The 23563-nt window shown below is 37.0% G+C and overlaps 1 protein-coding gene across 2 annotated transcripts; it reads left to right on the top strand.

The window, feature by feature from the left end:
• Positions 1 to 3039: 3039 nt before the first annotated feature.
• taf4a (TAF4A RNA polymerase II, TATA box binding protein (TBP)-associated factor) lies at positions 3040 to 23239 on the top strand. Of its 2 annotated transcripts, none has more exons than XM_084395781.1 (15): positions 3040 to 4801; positions 6590 to 6729; positions 12067 to 12180; positions 12327 to 12419; positions 12757 to 12879; positions 16251 to 16340; positions 16795 to 16974; positions 18634 to 18778; positions 18858 to 18966; positions 19856 to 20025; positions 20116 to 20246; positions 20510 to 20635; positions 21385 to 21441; positions 21552 to 21671; positions 22631 to 23239. In XM_084395781.1, the coding sequence occupies exons 1-15, from the start codon at positions 4126 to 4128 to the stop codon at positions 22796 to 22798; spliced, it is 2442 nt and encodes an 813-aa protein (XP_084251907.1). In that variant the 5' UTR covers positions 3040 to 4125; the 3' UTR covers positions 22799 to 23239. The 2 variants fall into 2 exon arrangements, with proteins under 2 accessions (XP_084251907.1, XP_084251906.1); XM_084395780.1 differs by having other exon boundaries at positions 3601 to 4801; positions 12324 to 12419.
• The last annotated feature ends 324 nt before the right edge of the window (positions 23240 to 23563 follow it).

The raw sequence follows: 23563 nt of genomic DNA, 5'->3' as shown, positions 1-23563 counted from the left end.
CTCCTCCATAGGCTGCAAGGTAACTGATATCTGCCAGCCCAGAAAAGTTAGTAAAGACATTGTTAAAATAGTCCCAGGCAGTGACTACAGTGGCTCAGCCTTAAGTTTATCACGCGACGAGAATACTTTTTGTGCGCAAAACCCCCCCAAAATAACAACTTTATTCAACTATTCATTTTCTTCCATGTGGGCCTCTGATGTGAGTTCACGAGAGCGCCACGACGCTTGCACGAGAACTGAGAAGATGATGCTCATGTTCATTCGATGGGAACGTGTGAAAGGTAAGCCATTCATTTTGCGGCATTGGTAAGGCACTTTTTAAGTTTTCTCGTTGGTTTCTCACGATTCGGACATCCAGGAAATGCACACTTTAGAACCATTTTAAACACTACATTGAGACCCATCTGCGTCATCATCTCAGTCTCTCTCGTGAAATCACATCAGAGGCCCACACGGAAGAAAATGAATAGTTGAATAAAGTCGTTATTTTTGGGGGTTTTTGCGCACAAAAAGTTTTCTCGTCGAGTGATAAACTTAAGGTTGAGCCACTTTCGTCACTTGGACTATTTTAACGATGTCTTTACTAACTTTTCTGGGTTGACAAGTTTCAGTTACCTAGCAGCCTATGAAGGAGTGAACCATCTCTCAGATTTCATCCAAAAATATCTTACTTTGTGTTCCGAAGATGAATGAAAGTCTTACGGGGTTGGAACAACATGAGGGTGAGTAATTACTGACAGAATTTTCATTTTTCAAGTACTTTTAAAACTTTTTTTTTTTTTTTTTTTTTTTGGTGAAATCTAGAACAATAATTGTTTGTAGATACTACACACTCAGACAATACAGCTTCTGCATTTTGCTTGTTCTTTCCAGGGTTTTATATATATTTTAAGGGTTTATTATCCCAGACCATCATTAAGGTCCTCTGGTTCCATCCCATGGAACCTCCAAAATTACTTATTTTTTTTTCAGCCAATGAATCTGTAAAGTTTCCTGAAAAACAGATTTACCTCTATGTGCAAGATTTAAGGAAAGAGCCTAACCTCCTACTGATATGTTTGTACACAGCAAGTACCAACAGCTGGAAAACTGATGACTACAGTTCCTCTGAAAGCAGCATTTACTGACATTTTATTAGCTAATGAAAGTATATAATGGAAACTATTAGAGTGATGGTAAAATAATGCTTTACGTGCCCTGGAAAGTCTTGATGTTGTCAAACACAAACACTATGGCTGTTGTTTGCACAGGGACAGGGAACCATCTGTGGAGAATCCCATGCCTGAGTCGCTCCGATTGTCAGGAAGCAACAGATATGAAGTAGTCTGACCTAAAGTACATTGCCATAAAAACATTTTTCATTTATTTTTAATTTGTTGCATAAGACGACAACCAGAGAACGAAAGTGTCGTTTGTTTTCTAGTCATCTCATAGTATAAAGTGTATAAAGTACACTATAATCCATCAATTGCCAGGAGGGTCTTCAGATGGCTTTTTATGTAAAAAAAAATCATATATGTGAAGAGTACAAAAATTTGTTCAACATTGAGCCCTTCCTTGTAGGGTACATAAAATTGTTTAATTATTAACACTGACAGTGCATTAAAATGCAGTGATAGAGGAACAATAATGAAGTTATGTATGTTTGAAATTTGAATCTGGAACTCACGGAGCTGCACATGCTGCAGTAGAGCTACACCTGTGATGCAAATACAATCATTTAAATCTCTTTTAGAAACAACTTGTCAAAGCACAACTGTGATTGAATGAGTACAGGGAAAAACGAGGGCAATATATCCAGCTTATATCCAAGCTATTTTCCATAATTGTGCAAGACTTCCAATACATTAGCCGCTATATAGGTAAATAGAAGAATAACAATCAACTGCAGTAAAGAAAATGTCTTGTGTTGAATTTAGGGCTGTCTAAGTTAATGTGACAATAACGCATTAACAGTTAGCAGTTAACAGAAAATAGTGACATTAAAGTAGGTTCTATTTGATTTTATTAATCACCCATAGTTCAAGCCAGGGTTGCCAAGACCTGCGTTTTTCCATACACCAAACATTATTGGTAGAGCTCTTCCCATCCAATAATTGCAAAGGGCTTTGTGCTTTGTTACTTCTAAGAATCAAAGTATTAGCTTTCAAATTCTGTTCATTTTATCACAAAATTCAAACAATAAATAGTGTTAAATGTGATGCTACAGATCGTTGTATAGCGCCTCAGTTGAAGTAGCAGCCTGGAGCGCAAGTCGTTTTCCTCTTTAATACAAGTTATAGCATGAAGAAACATGCTTACGCACCTTCCAGTGCCTGTTGCCACCAAGTCTTGTTGCAGGTCTTTTGCAGCCACTCGAGGGTTTTTCTGAACCTGCCTTCTCAGAAATCTGGTTGCAGCCATTTCCTTTTTCTACCCCATCCAGGTAGTGTAACCACTGTTCCTTTAACTTTTAACTAGCAAACTATGCTTCCAAAGTTGTCAGGAAAATCTGGTGCCTTAGCTATCTTTTTGTGTCCTGTTCGTTGTTTGTCAAGGGCGACTATGCAGTCAAACGCGACACTCAACAAACCTAGCCAGTTCAGATATTTCATGTGTTCTAGCTCAAGCACGTCTGGTGCAACTAATGAAGCCCTTGATTAGTTGCATCAGGTGTGCTTGAGATAACACCTGTTTTCTTTCTCTTTGTATTTTTATATCAATATGGTGATTATCCTATTCAAATCAATGTGATAAACGATTTAGGCCAAAAGTAATCAATAAGTTTACACCACTTTTATTTTGTACAAGTAAATTATATATGACATAATGTTTTTTTTGACGAATTGATAAAAACAACTTTGGGGAGAACTTTTGAGGACAAATGCACAGCCTTTTATGCCAGAAGAAAAAATACCACACTGTACTATAATGACCACTGAGACATGGTCTCCAAGAAAGAAAAGCAAACAAACAATTGGTTAATTGGTTCAAAGTCATCCCTTCATTAACTATTTTATTGACATATATTGTATGCATAATGTGTATGGAGTTTCCTTTGTGTCTTTTTTATTCAATCAAACATACTGTGCTTGCAAATAGATTTCACCCTGCGGTAGCGTTTTTGCAATAAAGAATTATTAAGCTCGATATCAGAAGAACTATATCATGTAACTGAACGACGCAAACGTGAGGATACAGACTGTAGGAGGATACTGTAAGTCAATGGGATGCAGTAGCAAGCGTGCCCTCTATGGCCAGTCACGCTGGCAGAGGTGTGGCGCCTTTTCACGCTTTCAACCAAACACAGACGCTTCAAAACACGGGGCCATCTTGGGGGAAGACAGCCCGCTGTGAAGTTAACAGAATAGCCGCTTCACGCTTTATAATCACCACATAACAGCTTAAGAGTGCCTCTAGATATACCCAAGAGCAATGAGCGTATAAATCAACGGTTGTTTTTCAACTTCACAAGGCCCTTTTCTCGATGACAGACCGACTCTGACCGCGCTCCGCCAGAATCAACTGACGTTTATCATGTCCCGCCTCCACGTAGGGAGACAACCAATGAGGATTCCGCAAAACTCTAGCGTAATGACGTTTCCGCTTGTGCGCGCATGCGCAATGTCATTTTGTCCAAAGCTCCTCACTGTTCACATCGAAGATGGCGGCAGTCTTTGACCTGCTATATAAGGATTTCTGTATTAAAAGAGTGGGAAAGAAACTTTTTTACCGATACTTCAGGTTGTATTAGATTAGAAGTTTCCACATCTTGTCACAATAAGTTTGAGGTAAGCGCCCAGGCAGCCGGAAAATCACCCCGCTGACTCCGGGAAAAGAGGCAATTCAACTAGCTAATGTTGACATTCCGCGAGCTCTTGAACATATGAACATAGTGAAAGCAGCTGCTCTTTAAGTGTGTTAGATGATTATTTCTCCCAAGAGCATTGTTACTAGTGGACTTGAGGTGACACGGGCACTTGTCAAATCCTTATTGACATTGTGACACGAGACTCCCCTTCACTCACGCTTGTTCCTTCGAAAAGCAACTGGAGGGAAAAGCGGATGAAAACCCAAACTTCCTGAACTGATGTGCACGAGGCACAGATGGAAGACAGCTAAGGCGATCCGGTGTTTCTTAATGCTATGGTAACTACTTTGATCGGGACGTCCACAGTGCAAACTTTGAACGGAGGCAATGCAATGGATTCGCACACTGAAAGCGGCACTCCAGTGTCCAGTGGCCCATCATCATCATCACCATCAGACGAGGCTTCAACTTCTGTACCAGTTGTTAATAACGGGCCCGGGGTGGCGAAAGGACTCGGAAACATCACTGTCGCCCCAAGCCCAAACACAGTGATACAGTCTTCTTACGGGAATCCTCCAGCATCCGCAGCATCCAGTGCAGGACCCTCGGTGACGGTTGTCAGGCCATCTATGCAAACTGCTGGAACAGGTTTAACTATTAACGGGAGTAATAATAATACGACTGTAGCCAATGTAGCGACCCCGGGAATAACTACTACTTCTACAACTTCTACTACTACAACGACACCTCTTTTAATGAACCAGACTCCTGCCTCTGTCTCTGCGAGCAAGTCCGAGTCCCCTAAAACTATTATCCAGTCCGCCGGCGGCATGACTCTCGGTCCTGGAGTGGTCAAGGGGGCTGTTTTGCAGGGGGTTGCGAGAACAGCAGCTCCGGCAACGGTCGCAGCATCCAGCCCTGCCATTAGGGCCATCGCGCCACAGGTGTTAGCGCCCCGACTCCCTCAGAGCAACCCGGGCCAGAACATCCAGAACATTCAGCTACCTCCAGGTACCGTCACTCACATCATCTCTTAAATGTGTGTCTAGTTATGTGAATCTGTGTAATATAGGAAGTTGAAGAGATTGTTTTAACACCCATCTGTGATCTCGTGCGAAGTTTGCGCGCGCGTGTTGTGATGCGCTCCCTAAGTAACTTAAGTGCATACAACAGCAGTAAAGCAATTATAGTTTCTGAAGATTATGCAAAGTGTAGTTCACCCTAGAATTTAACATCGGCGTTATTTATAAGTCCTTCAAATCGGCAGAACTTTCATTCTTGTGCACAATATAAAAGGAGATGTCAGGCAGAATGACTGCTTCAGTCAACATTCACTTTCATTGTATGGGAAAAAAGAGAAGCTTTCTGCTTTACATCTCCTTTTGTGTTCAGAAGGAAGTCTTTGGACCAACATGAGGAGGAGTATATGATGGCAGAATTGTATTTTCATTCTAAAGTTTAACCTTGCATGTTGATGTCATTGTCAAATTATAATGCATCTTCTAATTGAGTTTTCCTTTCCTTTCAATTTGAGGTTAAAATTTAGATTCTACCATTCACTTTCAGTGCTAAAAGTTTTGAAATCGAGCTGATCTCTGTAACACTTTACAATAAGGTTCATTAGTTAACATACGTGAACTAACAAGGAGCAACACATTTGTTACAGTATTTATTCATCTTTGTTAATAATAATGAATACAAAATACAGCTGATCATGTTAGTTCACAGTGCATTAACTAATGTTAACAAATACAACATTTGCTTTTAATAATGTAATCAGTAAATGTTGAAATTAATATTAACTAAGATTAGCCTAATAAATGCTGAAGAAATAATGTTCATTCTTAGTTCATGTTAACTAAGGTTGTTAACTAATGAACCTTATTGTAAAGTCATTTATATACTAATGTTAATGTGCTAATATATAGCCTACTGGTTTCCATTCTCTCTGTCTCTCGTCTCATTCCTCTACCTTGTCTTTTAAGAGGTGGTTACACTTGACTTTGAGCACACAACATTTTTTTTGGACACTGCAACGATCATAATGTGATGTCGTGCTCTTCAGCATCTTTTTAAAAATCTAAATTAAACATGTTAAAAATCCAAAATGTACAAAAACACAATCTACTTCACCTTCCTGCAATGCTGCAAACCCGCAGTTTTAAAGTTTGTGTACTTTTAATTCAAGAGGTCACGCTGTGATGAAGCTATTGGTCACAATGTCTTCACGTGATACGAATTCACTGGTCAGAGTTCACCAAACTAGCAAAATGCAAAACTTCATTGTATGAGCTTGCGTTACAGGTCTTAAGCATTCGCATGCATATGAATGGAAGTCAAAGTGTACAAAGTGTAGTGTGACCATCCCTTTTCACACTTTTCTTTTACTTCCTTGCAAGCACTGGCATTTCCTTCAGAAAATGCAAATCTGGTTATTCTCTTTCTAACGATTTTTCCTTTTGACTGTATGCTCTGGTCAATCTGACAAGCCTGTTGTCTAGCTGGACGGAATACTTGACAGGTTTTTCTACAAGAGGCCATCTGGATTCTCTGACCAACAGTTTCTGTTCAGAACACATCCGTTGATTCACACGGTAACAGGAGATGGAGTGTGTAGGGTTCTCAGTGTGCTGTGCAAATATAGGCCACCAACTGTGCGCTTTATTCTTCATGCCTCTAAGCAGGGCACGGTTACCAGACTTGACTCCAGTTAGATCAATACGAAAAGCTCACTAATGAATAACAATTTAAATGGGAAGTGATGTCAGCCTTTCTATATGTGTCTGTCTGTGTTTCCAGGTATGGTGTTGGTGCGTAGTGACAGTGGTCAGTTGCTGATGATCCCTCAGCAGATGTTGGCACAGATGCAGGCCCAGTCTCAGGCCGCCCGCCCTGCTGCCCCCACCAGCACCACCCCTGGGCAGATCACTTCTGCACAGGTAATGCCATCTGAGTCTGACCACCCTCAACTAATTTAACACCAACAGTGCACATTGCTTAAAGGTGCATTGCGCAACATTTCATGTTAAAAATACCAGTTTTTCGATCCCATACATGCTTAAACAATTGCCTGATGGGCTGAATGAGCCCTTCTATGATCACTGCGATTGCCTCTATAATCCTGTACAGTAAAATAAATAAGAGGGATTCGGGTCGGAATCGACTGGGCGTGACGTCATGCGCGTTCACGCTCACCTGGCTATGTCTGGCAGGTTTGTGTATTCGCCGCCATTATCCGCATCAGCGAAGACAACTCAAGCGACTTTTGCAAAAGTAGAAGATGGATTCAAAGAGACCGGCTTCTAGTTCATCCCAAACCCCAACGCAAACTACACGTAACCGCGTGCACAACTCTGGTTGCAGTTTCGCGTGTCGCCAGAAGGGGGCATAGTTCTGCAAAAACTCAGAGACTTGCGCAATGCACCTTTAATGAATGCGGATATGACTTGGGTTGCACCGATATGAAAATTTTGGCCAATCCTGATAATTATATGTATCGGAAAGCCGATAACTAATATATATATTGGCCGATAAATCTAAATCTACTTTTTTGCTATTCTAATCCAAATTTGTATATAATTTTTGAGAGCCTGATTACAAAAACAAAATTCTCACCATTAAAATCTATGTCCCACGTACTTACACATAAATCAAACATATACAGTACAGTAGCCTAGATTAAACTAGTGTAAGTTTTCAAATTAATTTTACACTTCTATGGCCAGCTTTCTTAATAATAAAAAAATCTATTGCAAACAAGTCAGAGGACAACATTACTTGCGTACAAAGAATCAAAATGCATGTGCCATGGATAAATAAAATGGAATAGCCTAGGCACGGACAATTTAATTAAACATTGATTTTAATTAAACCATAATGTTGATGAAAATTAAACAAAAGTGCTCATATAGGATGTGTTATTAATTAATAACTAGTTATTATTAATAATGCATCAGTGTTTTTGAAAAAGAAACATCTACAATTAATATTACTGTTTCACATAACAGCATTGCTGTTTGCGTGCGCTGAAGCTGAAGAGTTAATGAACTCTGAGTAAATGAGTAATGAGTAAACTGAAGCGCTTTGTTAGCGGGTTAATTAACTCAACCTATATGGATGTGCTCTTCCTGTAACAACGTGCTGAAACACGGCAGCTAAACCCAAAGAATTCACAGCGTTTTATTACAATAGTGTTCTCATTCTAATATGTTATTATGTAATATGTCCCAATCATAGTTATTCATGTTGTACAATGCTGTTTGAGCTGTATGCGCTGAAGCTAAAGATGATCACTGGTAAGCTCTTTACTACCACGTTAATTCTTAACCAAACACATCCTATATGAGATAAATCATATATATATATATATATATATACACACACAAAATAAACATAATATTACAACTTACAATTGCACAAAACAAAAGGCTGCGAATGCACAAGGGAACTTGATTGTACTAGTCATGAAGGTGTAACTCCGTTGTGGATGCGCTCTACATGTAACAACACTCAAAAACACGGACGTACAAAGAATTCACAGCTTTCTTTTACAGTAGTGTTTTCATTATAATTTTATGTAGCCTATATGACACACATGCGCTGCACATGTTGCACTCAACTGTATTTACATTTTTTAAGTGATTCCAATCATATTTCAAGGAATTCAAAACCACCACAGCGAACAGTGCGTATCTGAAGTGTCTCAGCTGAAGGAAATAATCCAATTTTTTATTGGCTTTAATATATCGGCCAAATTTTCTTATCGGGTCAATAACGATATCATTAAAAATGAACATACATCGGCTGATACCGATATGGTGGCCGATATATATCATGCTTCCCTAGTTTTTTCCCAGATAAAAGCAATTATTTATTGTGTGAATAAAATGTCTCTAGTGTTGAATTTAAGGCTGTTAACATGACAATAACTCATTAACAGTACAGAAAATAGCGATGTTAAAGTCATAGTTCACTCAAAAAATGAAAATTGTCACCATTTACTCACCCTCAAGTTGCTCCAAACCTGTATGAACTTGAGGGTGAGTAAATTAAGACAGAATTTTCATTTTTGGGTTAACTATCCTTTTAAAGCAGTCTCTGAATCACCCTATGAATCACCCGTAGTTCAAGCCAGGGTTGCCAGGTCTGCGTTTTTTTCCAACAGCAAACATTTTTGTAGCGCACATAGCCACCCGATGATCACAGAGCATTGTACTCCGTTACTTCTGATAATAATAAAAGTCTTAGCTTTCAAATTCTGTCCATTTTATCACAAAATCAAAGCATCAAGCTTCGTCAGGTTACTCTGCTTTTCATCGTTTTTGGAAGAAGACGCACTATGAGAATTAAGCCTTGAATTTACCTCAGAAGAAGCGGAGGATATCATTCACTGACAAGTAAGTCATTCATTATTTTACATTAGTAAACGTGTTTTCCATAAACTTGTACACATTTGACTATTTGGACTATATTGCCAGACAAAAATGTGTGGAACCGTGTGAGACCTGTTGAAATATGAAATATATAGGCAACATTTCATTGCATATAAATGTTGTATGACACAAGGATGTTTTTATGCTATATAATATAATATAAAACCATAATACAATATCAAATTAAAATGAGTGTTTATACTGTAACATGATGAATGTCATTTGGATGAGACGTTAAACCGAGGTCCTGACTCTCTGCGGTCATTAAAAATCCCAGGATGTCCTTCGAAAGAGTAGGGGTTTAACCCCGTCATCCTTGCTAAATTTGCATCCCTAATCATCCCCATATATACTCATTGGCATAATCACTCTGTCTCCTCTCCACCAATAAGCTGGCTGCCGTCGCATCATCCAGGTGGATGCTGCACATTGGTGGTGGTTGAGGAGATTCCCCTTCTATGTAAAGCGCTTTGAGTGCAGAGAAAAGCGCTATATAAATGTAATGAATTATTATTATAAGAATATTTAGACCAGTGTTTACTGTTAAATACTGTGTTCAGGAATATCTGCTCAAACGTGGATGCTTATAATGTGCTAAACAATAGTAATTTAGTTTCTAAAATATAAAATGTTGTTGTTTTACTGTATAATGATGCAAACAGATCATATGTGTGCCAAGACTACAAAAATTACTGTCTATGTCTGTTTTTTGTTGTTGTTGTTGTTGTGGGCAATATTAGGAGGCTATTAGTGATATCTAATGTAATAATACAGTTGCTCCTGATATTATGCTGACAGTTGTTTGCCTTTTCTTTTTTTTTTTTTTACTACAGTGATCTACAGTAGCTACCTGCACCACAAACTTTCAAGAGTGTCTTCAGACTGTTTTTCTCTGAGATTGCTGTACCATCAGCAAGCATTTCAACTACATTGGACTGATATTCTACATGATCATAGTAAAATAAGTTCCATCACTGACAACTGATGTTGGGGTAGTTTTTTTCTTCTTCAGTGAATGGCAAAAGAAACAGCAGACACATTGGAAATGCCAGGTATGGTTCACTTGCTTCTACAGTTGAACAGGAACTGTTTTCTGGAATGGCACAAATGTGAGTAATTGTTCGAGTATCTTTGTTTTGGTCAATGTGATCAATAATGTGCCTTTGACCATTATGTATATTTTGATTATGGTGTGCACTATGTTGAAATAAACTACAAAAAACAAATTCTTCTCCCATCATCATTCTCCTATCTGAAATAAATACAAATGTCAGGGAATGTCAAAACATCTCCAGGGCCAAACCCCACCCCCTCAGACATCACCATAGAGGGGTAATAATTATATATGCATGTTTTAATAAATTTGTCATGAAGACAAGTTTTTATGAAATTTACCGGATGTGCAACTGAGTTGTATACAAACATTAAAGTTTTTATTTGTGTAATTATTATATCTGAAAATATATACAGTGCAATGCATAAGTAAATACACCCATGCTAAAGTTGACTAAAAAGAGGAATAAAAAATCATATTTTGGAAATTGAACTTAATGCCTTAATTTAAAAAATTAGGAAAAATCCAACCTTTAAGGACACCAATTTTCTTTGTGAATGAATAATGTATCGTAAATAAATAAATGTTCTTCCTTAAAATACATGGTGCATAAGTGAGTACACCCCTATGTTAAATTCCCATAGAGGCAGGCAGATTTTTATTTTTAAGTATTTAAAAAATTTTTTTTTTAGGATACTATGCATCCTGATAAAGTTCCCTTGGCCTTTGGAATTAAAATAGCCCCACATCATCACATAGCCTTCACCATACCTAGAGATTGGCATGGGGTACTTTCCATAAGATCATCTCTCAATGCAAATCAAACTAGCTTTTAGGCTAACTGAAATAAAACCATGCCAATCTCTAGGTATGGTGAAGGCTATGTGATGATGTGGGGCTATTTTAATTCCAAAGGCCAAGGGAACTTTATCAGGATGCATAGTATCCTAAAAAAAAATATAAAAAAATACTTAAAAATTAAAATCTGCCTGCCTCTATGGGAATTTAACATAGGGGTGTACTCACTTATGCACCATGTATTTTAAGGAAGAACATTTATTTATTTGCGATACATTATTCATTCACAAAGAAAATTGGTGTCCTTAAAGGTTGGATTTTTCCTAATTTTTTAAATTAAGGCATTAAGTTCAATTTCCAAAATATGATTTTTTATTCCTCTTTTTAGTCAACTTTAGCATGGGTGTATTCACTTATGCATTGCACTGTAGCAGTTGAATATAATAGTTTGTGATCTGCTGTTAATTTTAACCTCTAATATTATAGCAATGTACCAAATGAGAGGGTTCTCTGTATAGTTTACAGCATTAGTTGGGAGAGATCTAGAAAGACCTTAGAAAATGAAAGTATCAATATTGGCAGATATCATTCTGAATAATCGGCAGACAAATTTAGTTTCACTTAAAATGTATATCAGATGCATGATTTTAACAATACTGATTTTTTTCTGCTGGGATGAATAGTTGTTTATCATATTTAATAATAAGAAGAAATGTTTCTCGAATGATTTCTGAAGGATCATGTGACACTGAAGACTGGAGTAATGATGCTGAAAATGCAGCTTTGCCATCACAGGAATTAAAATAAAACTGCTATTTTAAACTAATAATATTTAACAGTATTATATTTTTGGCCAAATATATGCAGTCTTGGTGAGCATAAGATAAACTTTTTTCATAACCATTAAAAAAAATATACAGGACCCAAACTTTTGAACAGTAGTGTATTGATTTCTTCTTATTTCTGTCTGTCTGATTTCTGCATGCCTGCAGGCACCTGGAACTCCTCTAATGGCCCGACAGGTGACCCCTACCACCATCATAAAGCAGGGCTCTCCTACACCCAGCAGCACGGCCACTACCACACTCCAGAGACCACCTGTACAGGTACCTACAAAAGGCACATCTCGAAGAAACCTCCCCTTAGAAATGAGGGGAATTGTATGTGAAATTGTAATTGTGCTGTGAATTGTATTTCTTGAGTTGGCTGTTACCTTCTCTCTTCATACTCATTCTCTCTCATGTGTCAGCAGGCCTCCTCTGTGGGTGCAGTGTTGTCAGTGCAGGCGGGAACTGCCCAGAGGACTGTGACTGCTGCCACGGGGACCACCGTCTCCTCGGCAACGGTGAGAGGCTGCGCTAACTTAGCAGTCACACAAAGACTGAAGAGACGGTGCTGAACATTTAGCTTCAAGCTTTTCTTGAAGGGTCTGTAAATATATAAATATAACCTCATCATATATGTTTTGAGAGCTTTTGAAAAATTAGTTGTTAACCTAAATGAAAAACGGTTTTCTCAGAGTGGGAATCCCCTGAAATCCCCATTTGATGCAAGGCTCATGCTGTTAAATCTTAACCTGAACATTTATATGCGTCCAAGAGACTGTTGCAAGATAACCTTAAGCTACTGCAGGAGGAGTAAAACGGCTTTGTGCTAATGCAATCACTTTTCTTTTCTTATAGGAGACAATGGAGAATGTAAAGAAATGTAGGAACTTCTTATCCACGCTGATAAAGCTGGCCACTAGTGGTAAGCAGTCATCAGAGACTGTCGCCAACGTTAAAGAGCTGGTCAAGAACCTGCTGGTGAGTCTCAGAGTTTGAGTATGTTTGTATGTTTCTGACTTTGTGGGAAAAAAGGTTGACATTTTGCGAGTCGTAATTTAAGACTTTTTTTAGATTTTAAAATGATAATACAAAAAGGCTGAATTGAACCGATTCACTTTTAGTGACCATTAGTGAAAATAGTTCTATTTTATTCACTTGTTCAAAATGTTTGAGGACAATAACATTTTTAATGTTTTTAAAAAAAACTTGTTTTAATGTTTATTTGATCCAAAATGTAGTATGTAAAAGTATTGTGAAATATGATTACAATTGAGAAACATTTTCTATTTTAATATATTTGAAATGTAATTTATTCATGTGATGGTAAAGCTGAATTTATTCCAGTCTTTAGTGTCACATGATCCTTCAGAAATCATAATAATATGCTGATTTGCTGCTCAAGAAACATTTCGTATTATAATAAATTTTGAAAACGGTTAATTATTATTATTATTATTCAGGATTCTTTGATGAATAGAAAGTTTAAAAGAACAGCATTTATTTTAAATATGTATGTATATATTAGTGCTGGGTAACGATTAATCACATCCAAAATAAAAATTTGTGTTTACATAATATATGTGTGTGTACTATGTATCATTTTTTTGCGTATATTAATACACACATACGCATGTATATATTTAAGATTTTTATTTATTTATATATAAAATATTTATATATAATATAAATTATGGAGAAATATATATATACAGTGAGGAAAATAAGTATTTGAACACCCTGCTATTTTGCAAGTTCTCCCACTTGGAAATCATGGAGGGGTCTGAAATTGTCATCGTAGGTGCATGTCCACTGTGAGAGACATAATCTAAAAAAAAAATCCAGAAATCACAATGTATGATTTTTTTAACTTTTTATTTGTATGATACAGCTGCAAATAAGTATTTGAACACCTGTCTATCAGCTAGAATTCTGACCCTCAAAGACCTGTTAGTCTGCCTTTAAAATGTCCACCTCCACTCCATTTATTATCCTAAATTAGATGCACCTGTTTGAGGTCGTTAGCTGCATAAAGACACCTGTCCACCCCATACAATCAGTAAGAATCCAACTACTAACATGGCCAAGACCAAAGAGCTGTCCAAAGACACTAGAGACAAAATTGTACACCTCCACAAGGCTGGAAAGGGCTACTGGGAAATTGCCAAGCAGCTTGGTGAAAAAAGGTTCACTGTTGGAGCAATCATTAGAAAATGGAAGAAGCTAAACATGACTGTCAATCTCCCTCGGACTGGGGCTCCATGCAAGATCTCACCTCGTGGGGTCTCAATGATCCTAAGAAAGGTGAGAAATCAGCCCAGAACTACACGGGAGGAGCTGGTCAATGACCTGAAAAGAGCTGGGACCACCGTTTCCAAGGTTACTGTTGGTAATACACTAAGACGTCATGGTTTGAAATCATGCATGGCACGGAAGGTTCCCCTGCTTAAACCAGCACATGTCAAGGCCTGTCTTAAGTTTGCCAGTGACCATTTGGATGATCCAGAGGAGTCATGGGAGAAAGTCATGTGGTCAGATGAGACCAAAATAGAACTTTTTGGTCATAATTCCACTAAACGTGTTTGGAGGAAGAAGAATGATGAGTACCATCCCAAGAACACCATCCCTACTGTGAAGCATGGGGGTGGTAGCATCAAGCTTTGGGGGTGTTTTTCTGCACATGGGACAGGGCGACTGCACTGTATTAAGGAGAGGATGACCGGGGCCATGTATTGCGAGATTTTGGGGAACAACCTCCTTCCCTCAGTTAGAGCATTGAAGATGGGTCGAGGCTGGGTCTTCCAACATGACAATGACCCGAAGCACACAGCCAGGATAACCAAGGAGTGGCTCTGTAAGAAGCATATCAAGGTTCTGGCGTGGCCTAGCCAGTCTCCAGACCTAAACCCAATAGAGAATCTTTGGAGGGAGCTCAAACTCTGTGTTTCTCAGCGACAGCCCAGAAACCTGACTGATCTAGAGAAGATCTGTGTGGAGGAGTGGGCCAAAATCCCTCCTGCAGTGTGTGCAAACCTGGTGAAAAACTACAGGAAACGTTTGACCTCTGTAATTGCAAACAAAGGCTACTGTACCAAATATTAACATTGATTTTCTCAGGTGTTCAAATACTTATTTGCAGCTGTATCATACAAATAAATAGTTAAAAAATCATACATTGTGATTTCTGGATTTTTTTTTTAGATTATGTCTCTCACAGTGGACATGCACCTACGATGACAATTTCAGACCCCTCCATGATTTCTAAGTGGGAGAACTTGCAAAATAGCAGGGTGTTTAAATACTTATTTTCCTCACTGTATATATATATACAGTATATACATGCAAATGTTTCTTAAATATAGACATGCATATGTGTGTATTTATATATACAAAATAATTATACAGTTCACATAAATTCGCATAAATTATACATTTATGTATATATAATTAGATTATAATTATAATCAGACTCGCTCTCCCAGTTTAAAACTAGATTAAAGTCGCATCTCTTCAGCCAGGCATTCATATAATATTTTTTATCTTACAGTTCAAATTACAATCCGGCCTCTAGTTAATAAACGCCAGAGGAGAACTGGCCCCCGACTGAGCCTGGGTTCTCCCAAGGTTTTTTTTTCTCCATTGGGTCACCTGATGGAGTTTTAGGACACCATTAGGTCACTTGATGGAGTTTTTCGGTTCCTTGCCACTGTTGCCTTTGGCTTGCTCAGTTGGGGATATTCTGGGGATATTTAATTTGATTTTATCAATCAATAAATTCCACTAGAAACAAACCTTGTTGTATTATTTTAATTTAATACTGTGAAGCTGCTTTGATACAATCTGTATTGTGAAAAGCGCTATACAAATATACTTGACTTGACTTAATTGACATCCTTACCCCTTATTCAAATTTTAATAAACATTTGTTTTTGGCTAGGCTTTCTTACAAAGAATTTATGAACGCATGCAAAACAAGAGAGAACTAATACAATATTAATAAATGATTATGTTATAGTCAATGTACTATATGCTTTTTCCGGTGAGCTTTTGGTTTTTTTATGCTTTTTTTGCGTAGTAAAAATAAAACCTGTGGTTTTGCCAAATATTTTTTCAGATGAATATCTTATCCAAGTTTAGTGTTTTGTTCTTCCCTCTTATTTAAAAATATAAGATATTTCCCTCATATTTTAGTTTAACATTTTAAAAAATCCAAAAATTTCAGGTATGGTTGAACCTGATTCTATTCTCTATTTTATATGTGCTCTCAGACTTTTGTACCCTCAGGGATATGAACTTTTAAATATATTAAAATGTCCATATGTGTGAGTTGTTTTTGCTGTTTTTCCCCTTAGGAAGGGGCGATTGAAGCAGAGGAGTTCACCAGCAGGCTCTACAAAGAGCTCAACTCGTCTCCTCAGCCTTATCTAGTGCCTTTCCTTAAGGTAAAAGGTCTTTTTCTTAAAATGTAAAAAAAAATGTAGCTCGATTCATGCAATTCAGTTTTATTGTATAGTCGTATTTCAGGTACATGAACCATGTAATTACCTTTTATTAGATAGACAATTATCGTAAGTGGTTTAAAGTCTAATTGGAGGGAAAATCATTTTGGATCAAACTGGGATTAAGTTTATAAGCAATGTTTATAGAGAAGGATTGTTATCTTAGTGAGGCCTGTTTCACAATGCACACGTAAACAGCATGTTTATTTGGGAGATGGTGTTAGCACGTTGCAGCATTCACACTGCCTGCATAAGCCACATAGTGCTGCTTAGATGAAGCGTAGGAGGAAATGGAGTTACATTACATCCTTATTTGCAATTGCTTGTATGATAACTTCATAATTGGGACCATCCTATTGCCCACAATTAACCTCTCCTCTTCTATGCGTTTCCTCAGAGGAGTCTTCCAGCTCTGCGACAGCTCACTCCTGACTCCACAGCCTTTATCCAGCAGAGCCAGGCCCTCCAGGCATCTGCTGTGGTGCTGACCAGCCCCAACACTGCTGGAGCCACCGCTACAGCTCCTCGCACGCTCATCCAGCCTGCCCTCAGCAACTCCAGCCAGACCGCCTCTCTGGTAAAGACATATCTACATGCATCATTTACCTCATGTGTTTTTTAGTGAGGGCAAGGACACTATTGGGATAATTAATACTAACAGCATATTGCAGGTAAAATGAGGTGTTTAGTCTTCATTTACAACGTTTGGATTTTAATTGCTTTTGTACATGGTTTAAATGATGGTATTGCCTGTATTTGCCTTGTGGCAAAGTATAAAATTACTCTGAGCTGTGTCATTTAATACAAAGGTAAACATCATATGCATATCATTATAACTAGTTGGTGTTTCTTACACCTTGGTTCAGAATATTGACTGTTGGCAACATAGAGTAAATGTTTGTGCCTGATACTACTGACAGTGGGTTGAAATTGTCAGTTCAACCCTTTAACCCTGTACAGACACACTGAAGCTAGAGTCGCCATTGGCTAGTACATTTTTTATTTTACTTGCCAGACTTTTTACATGGTATGCAAGAACAATGCAAATGAAAAAATTCTATATAAATATAATATGAAATATAAATATAAAATATAATTTTCAAACATTATTAAAGTCAAGTAAACAGTCTGTAATAAAATGTACAACAAATAGCACAAATAAACACAATAGAACAAAGTTTATATATCAAATATAGATTCCTATATCAGGAATATTAGGCTGCTGTCACTTTAAGACATAATGCACAGATCCAATATACTGATACTGTACACATACGTTGTCTTTCTCAACTGTTTACGTTCACTATAACCGACTATGTTTACTAGGATCCTCGCCAAGACAGGCATTTTGACATGTGAAATTGTCTGTTCAAGCGCAAGAAGACTTGAAAGAGCTTGATTCAGTATTCATGTCCTGTCAGACCCGGCTTTCTGTCAGACGCGCATGAGTTATCTTTCGCTTCTTCATGTGCTTGATTTTTTTTTTTTTTTTGGCAAGGCTTAAAAACACATACAAATGATACATTTTCATGATGATGCAGCACTGGCCCGATCGGGACACAGTTCCGTCAACTCTTGGCCATCGGGCAGTTCTGTCAAGCCCTGCATTTAGATCTAGCGTGTCAATTCTCTTTGCGTGGCATGTGTAAAATCCTCTCTATTTCACTCATGTGAGAAAGCAACAGAGGGCACTCTCAGCCAAATGCGACAGTGCGCAAAGCTCAACAGGCAATGAAATTATATCTGCACTAAACTTATTTTTTGCCTTTAGTCAAACTCAATTACGAGCGGATGAAATCATACAGTTTACTAGCCATTGGCTAATTAAAGATTTTTTTTTGTCACCTAGCATTAAATTTGGTCGCATATGCAAGTGATTTACTTGCATTGTAGACGGTTGAATGCATTTATAAAAACATTAAAATATTTAATGAAAAGTAGTATTAGTAAAATAGTTTAAATTAATTTTGAGTCCCTTTCCTCGTATTATTATTATTATTATTATATATCAAATTAAACAGCTTAATAATAATACTATTTATTTATTATTGATGTATAAACAAATAGTTAAATAAATAAAGTAAAATGTTTAAAAACAAATATATTATGCAGCATTGGCCCAACAGGGCAGTGACCAATAGTCTGCTGGCCCAAAACTCTTTATTGTTGAGCCTCTACAGTAAAATGTTCTCCATTTGGTTGTAATTATAGAATTACATTCAATGTCGTTGTTCAGGTGTTGCAGCCTCCACAGCAGGGGGCAATAGTGAAGCCCCCTCAGGTTACCCTGACAACCACTCCCATGGTAACGCTCAGGGGTCAGCCCCACAGCCACATAGTGGTGGGTCAGCCTCAGGTGCAGCTCAAACAGATCCAGACAGGTGAGGGTGTCTGTCAGATCCATTACAGTATGATTCTTTTTTCAGAATATAAAAACCGCAAAATCTCTCTCTCTTTCAGTGGCAGTGAAGCAGGGTATGGTGAGTAGCACTAAACTGGCTCACGGCTCCGTGTCTGTAGCGATAGCTCAAAAGAATAAAGCCAAGGATGGGGCTGGAGGAACTTTCAGGTTTGTGTTCTTGTGTTTGTTTTACTTTTGAATGATTCCATTTGAAATACAGTGCATGTTCCAAGTTCCAGCAGCTCAATGGTGGTTTTCACAGGGTCATGGCCATCTTAAGTGATCAATAAAGTGTGGCTAAACTGATTTCATACGGCTTAATTCATCTCAGGCAGTAGTTTCTGCATGAAATATGACAGTCACAGTGCCATGATTGTCATGACCACAGTTCACATAACAGTGTACTATTCATTTTTATACTGTATTTTATACAATATTTTCACTGAGCTTTTATTATTGTATTTTCAGTATTCATTTCAAGTTTTAATAATTTTAGTAATTCATTTTTGCCTTTAGTTTTCAAGGCAATATTTTATTTCAGCTTTATTTTCATTTAACAAAAAAATAGTTTAATAGTTTTAGTTAATAACAACGCTGTACTGAATATTGCATATATATATATATATATGTATGTATGTGTATACATACACAGTATATATAGTGTATATGTATTTTTTATTATATATATATATACACACACAGATGTATTATATACATTTATATACTTGAAATGTAAATTTGTATTTGTTTTTACAAGGATATTATCAACATGCATATAGCTGAAGTATTTTCTGTGTTTGAAGTTATAATAATTGAATTTTGTCAAGTTAACTTTTACAGAAATCTTCTTAGTGTGTAGGGTCTCCATGAATTAGAGTTAATCTTTGGCATCAGAGCAGTTATGCGATGTCAGATTTTTGCAAGGACATGTTAATAACGGGCATTTTGAAGTCATAGTTTTGCAGCATTTGTACAATTGGAGAAACAAACTCAACCCTCATACTTGATGCTAAGGACTCTTTCTGACATATATGCTTGTGTCTCTAAATCTGTACAGGGATGATGACGACATTAATGACGTGGCCTCAATGGCTGGCGTTAATCTTTCGGAGGAGAGTGCCCGTATCCTGGCCACCAACTCTGAGCTGGTTGGCGCGGTCACGCGGTCTTGTAAGGATGAAGCGTTCCTCTCCGCCAGTATGTTACAGCACAAGATACTAGAGATAGGTGAGACTTCTAGTCAAAATCTTGTATTCGATTTAGCTAAAAATGTACTGCTTTACCATAGCTGATAGTTGTTGCCCTGTATGTTGTCAGGCCAAAGGTTTGGAGTGACAGAGCTGGGTCCTGAGGTTGTGAACATCGTCTCTCACGCCACTCAACAGAGACTGCAAAACCTTCTAGAGAAAGTCTCATTGATCGCCCAGCAAAAGAACATGACTTACAAGGCAAGTCTGCAGACCCAGTTGTGCTAGTAGTTGGGATCGTACTTGCTTTAGCAATATTTTAGCTTGTATTTTTAGTAACATATTTTTATGTTTCTTTACCGAAAACACTTTTTTGAACCCTGGATAAATCTCTTTTATGTCAGGCTTTGAGTCCAGAGGTTGTTGTGGGTTTTGGTCTCAAAAGCGAGACACTCCATCCTTTAGGTGTCAGATTGTTTTGAGCCTGTAAGGCTGTGTGTAATGGTAATGATGTGTGTGTGCAGGAGGACAGTCGGTATGAGCAGGTGGAGGATGTTCGCTCTCAGCTGAAGTTCTTTGAGCAACTTGACCAGTTGGAGAAACAAAAGAAAGAGGAACAGGAGAGAGAAATTTTAATGAAGGCAGCTAAGGTTAGTAAAACACGTTTAGCCACACACACACACACACACACACACACACACACACACACACACACACACAAAACAAACCTGATACCTGACGCAGTATCATTAGACAAGTAGACAGAAGTAAAATAACTGTTTTCATTATAAATTTAAATATCACACAGTAAATCTCACCCACAAGTGAAACACCACCATTAATAAAAATGTTAATATGAACATCAACATGTTAATGTGGAGGAATGCAGGCTAGCTGCAAAAACATCTTTATACATGAACACTACCGTTCAAAAGTTTATGGTCAGTAAGATTTTTTTCTAAGATTCTTACAAAAGATTTCTATGGTTTAAAGTTTCTATTCATCAAAGAATAAAAAAAAAATCTGTTTTCACAAAGTATTAAACAGCGCAACCTTGATAATAATAAGAAATATTTATTGAGCTCCAAATCAGCATATTAGAATTAATTCTGAAGGAAAGAGCACAGTTGCATAACTTTTGCCTTTGTCCACTAATATAGACATACGGTTATTTATATATTTCTTCCACACAAATTGTAGGACCCCATAATTACTCATTTTATTCCATACACAAGGAACTGCATGCATTAATGCATGAACAGTGAAATATTAGGAGATTAATCACAATTACATATTTGAATCGATTGACAGCCTTAATTTTTACATATTCATTTGATCTCAGCAGATGTCTCTGTGTGTTTTGACTGTTGATCCTCTAATTGCTATTTATATTTTGCAGTCACGCTCGCGACAAGAGGACCCCGAGCAGCTGCGGCTGAAACAGAAGGCCAAAGAGGTAAGATGGCACACTTGAGATGTTTATCTTGTCAGAGGACCATTGTGTTTGATTATGGGTCAGAGCTGATGTGTATATATGTGTGTGTGTGTGTGTGTGTGTGGCTACAGATGCAGCAGCAGGAATTGGCTCAGATTCGACAGAGAGACGCCAACTTGACGGCGTTAGCGGCTATCGGACCCAGAAAGAAAAGAAAACTGGATTCTCCTTCGTTTGGGAATGACGCAGAGGTACGAAATATCTATCCTTCACCACGGCAGTTTGCTGCCCTCCACCTCTTCTCCTTCTGTCCCCCTCTGTGCCCTCTTTAAATCATTTAGCACCTGTTGGGCAGGTTTGAGATGTCAGGTTGTGCTTCAAGGGTCTCAGATTGTCACAAAAGGCAGATGGGACAGTCTAAAGGCATAGTAACACAGTCATTTTCAGCCAATTTTTACACAATTTTAAAAATATATTCCTGTATCATGCTATTTATTTTCATATATTATATTATATTATATTATATTATATTATATTATATTAATTATAGTATACTATAGTATCATTTAAAATTTTCAGAGAAAAAAATAAGAATGTAAAAAATATATTTACGAAAAAAGAATAATTCTGTATCATGCTATTTTTATTTTGTATTAGTTTATATATATATATATATATATATATATATATATATATATCATTCACCTTTTTCAGAGAAATTAAACATTTAAAAATATTTATATTAAGGTGGCTATATTAATATTTATATTATGATATATTATCACTCACTTTTTCAGAGAAATAAAAATACATTTGACTAGTTTTGATTTAAGAAATATATTTTGTAATTTTTTTTGTAAAATGTATCACCTAAAGTTCCTTTCTTCCTCAGAACTTACACTATTAGATTACTCTTATATTGTATTATATTGTAATATATTATATTATATTTTGATATATTATCATTCCCCTTTTAAAATTCACAAATTTTATTTTGTTATTTTTATTTTATATTTGTTTATTTATGCTTATTTTATATTATATTTAAATTATATTAAAATATATTATAATTCACAGAAATATTTTTTGAACAACTGTCACTATTGTATTACTCTATTTTTTTTATTTTTTTTATCTACCAATATCAGTATAAAAGATGTTGGTTCAAGCAGTTTAGCACCGGTGTCAAAGTTTGTGTGTATGTTGACAGGGCTCAGGTTTGTGCGCAAGTGCATCCGGGGGCTTAAATGCAGGAGCGTCGAGGCAGTTCACTCGCCAGCGCATCACGCGTGTAAACCTCAGGGATCTGCTCTTCTGTCTAGAGAACGAGAGAAGCACCAGCCACTCACAACTGCTCTACCGAGCCCTTCTCAAATAGCAGATAGCCCATACCCTTCCCTCATTTCAGTCTTTAGGGCTCACTCCCTCATTCTTTCTGTCTTTTTTACTGTTATTATCATTCTCTTTGTCATTCCCTTTTCATCTTTCTTTATCGCTCTTTCTCACTTTCTATCACTGTCTCACATACAAATACAGTGATACATTTCCCTTTTTCTTTCACGAGCTGACTTGTTTTTCTGTTTTCTTTTAAGTCTTTTATTTTGCCTTGTTTTTAGCTCCCTGCCCCTTGTGAATTTTACTCTTTAAATTGTGTTAAAAGAAAATTGCAATTATATATCATATGTTTTTCATAGAAGGTGGCTTTGTAATGTGCAAATTACCTATGTAAAAAAAGAATTCACAGTGGAACTACCCATTCATTTTATATTTGTGTTTTTATAAAGATGTTTTAAGAAATAAAAGTGGACAAAGTTTCTATAAAATACTTGGTGGTGTGGTTTTATAATATAACAAGTAATGCTATACGAATTCCTAATTGCTATATTCGTTTAAAGCAAATAGGTTAGACTGTTCACTAATTATTCAAATACATGACTCCTGATTCGTTTACATCATCGCTCATACATGTTCCCTTGCTCACCATTTTAGGTTGTTTTAGTGAAAGTGTTATTTAGATATAAGGTTTATCACTAGGTTTTATGCTTAATATATATATATATATATAAAATCTATCTCATGGTCACCCTACCTCAAAGTTTTACTTCCCTCAAATGTGTTGAGAATCGGTTCAAAACATTAGTTA

This window comes from Rutilus rutilus (assembly GCF_951802725.1).
Source record: "Rutilus rutilus genome assembly, chromosome: 22".
Classification (NCBI taxonomy): Eukaryota; Metazoa; Chordata; class Actinopteri; order Cypriniformes; family Leuciscidae; genus Rutilus; species Rutilus rutilus.
Note: the sequence above shows the minus strand (reverse complement) of the source record. Positions and strands in the feature narration are given on the sequence as shown.

Excerpts from the sequence above, each read along its gene's own strand:
- taf4a (XM_084395780.1), top strand. The coding sequence starts at position 4,126 with ATGGTAACTACTTTGATCGGGACGTCCACAGTGCAAACTTTGAACGGA. Across the intron at positions 12,880-16,250 it reads AGCTGGTCAAGAACCTGCTG|GAAGGGGCGATTGAAGCAGA; the intron begins GTGAGTCTCAGA and ends TTTTCCCCTTAG. Across the intron at positions 18,967-19,855 it reads GGGGCTGGAGGAACTTTCAG|GGATGATGACGACATTAATG; the intron begins GTTTGTGTTCTT and ends AAATCTGTACAG.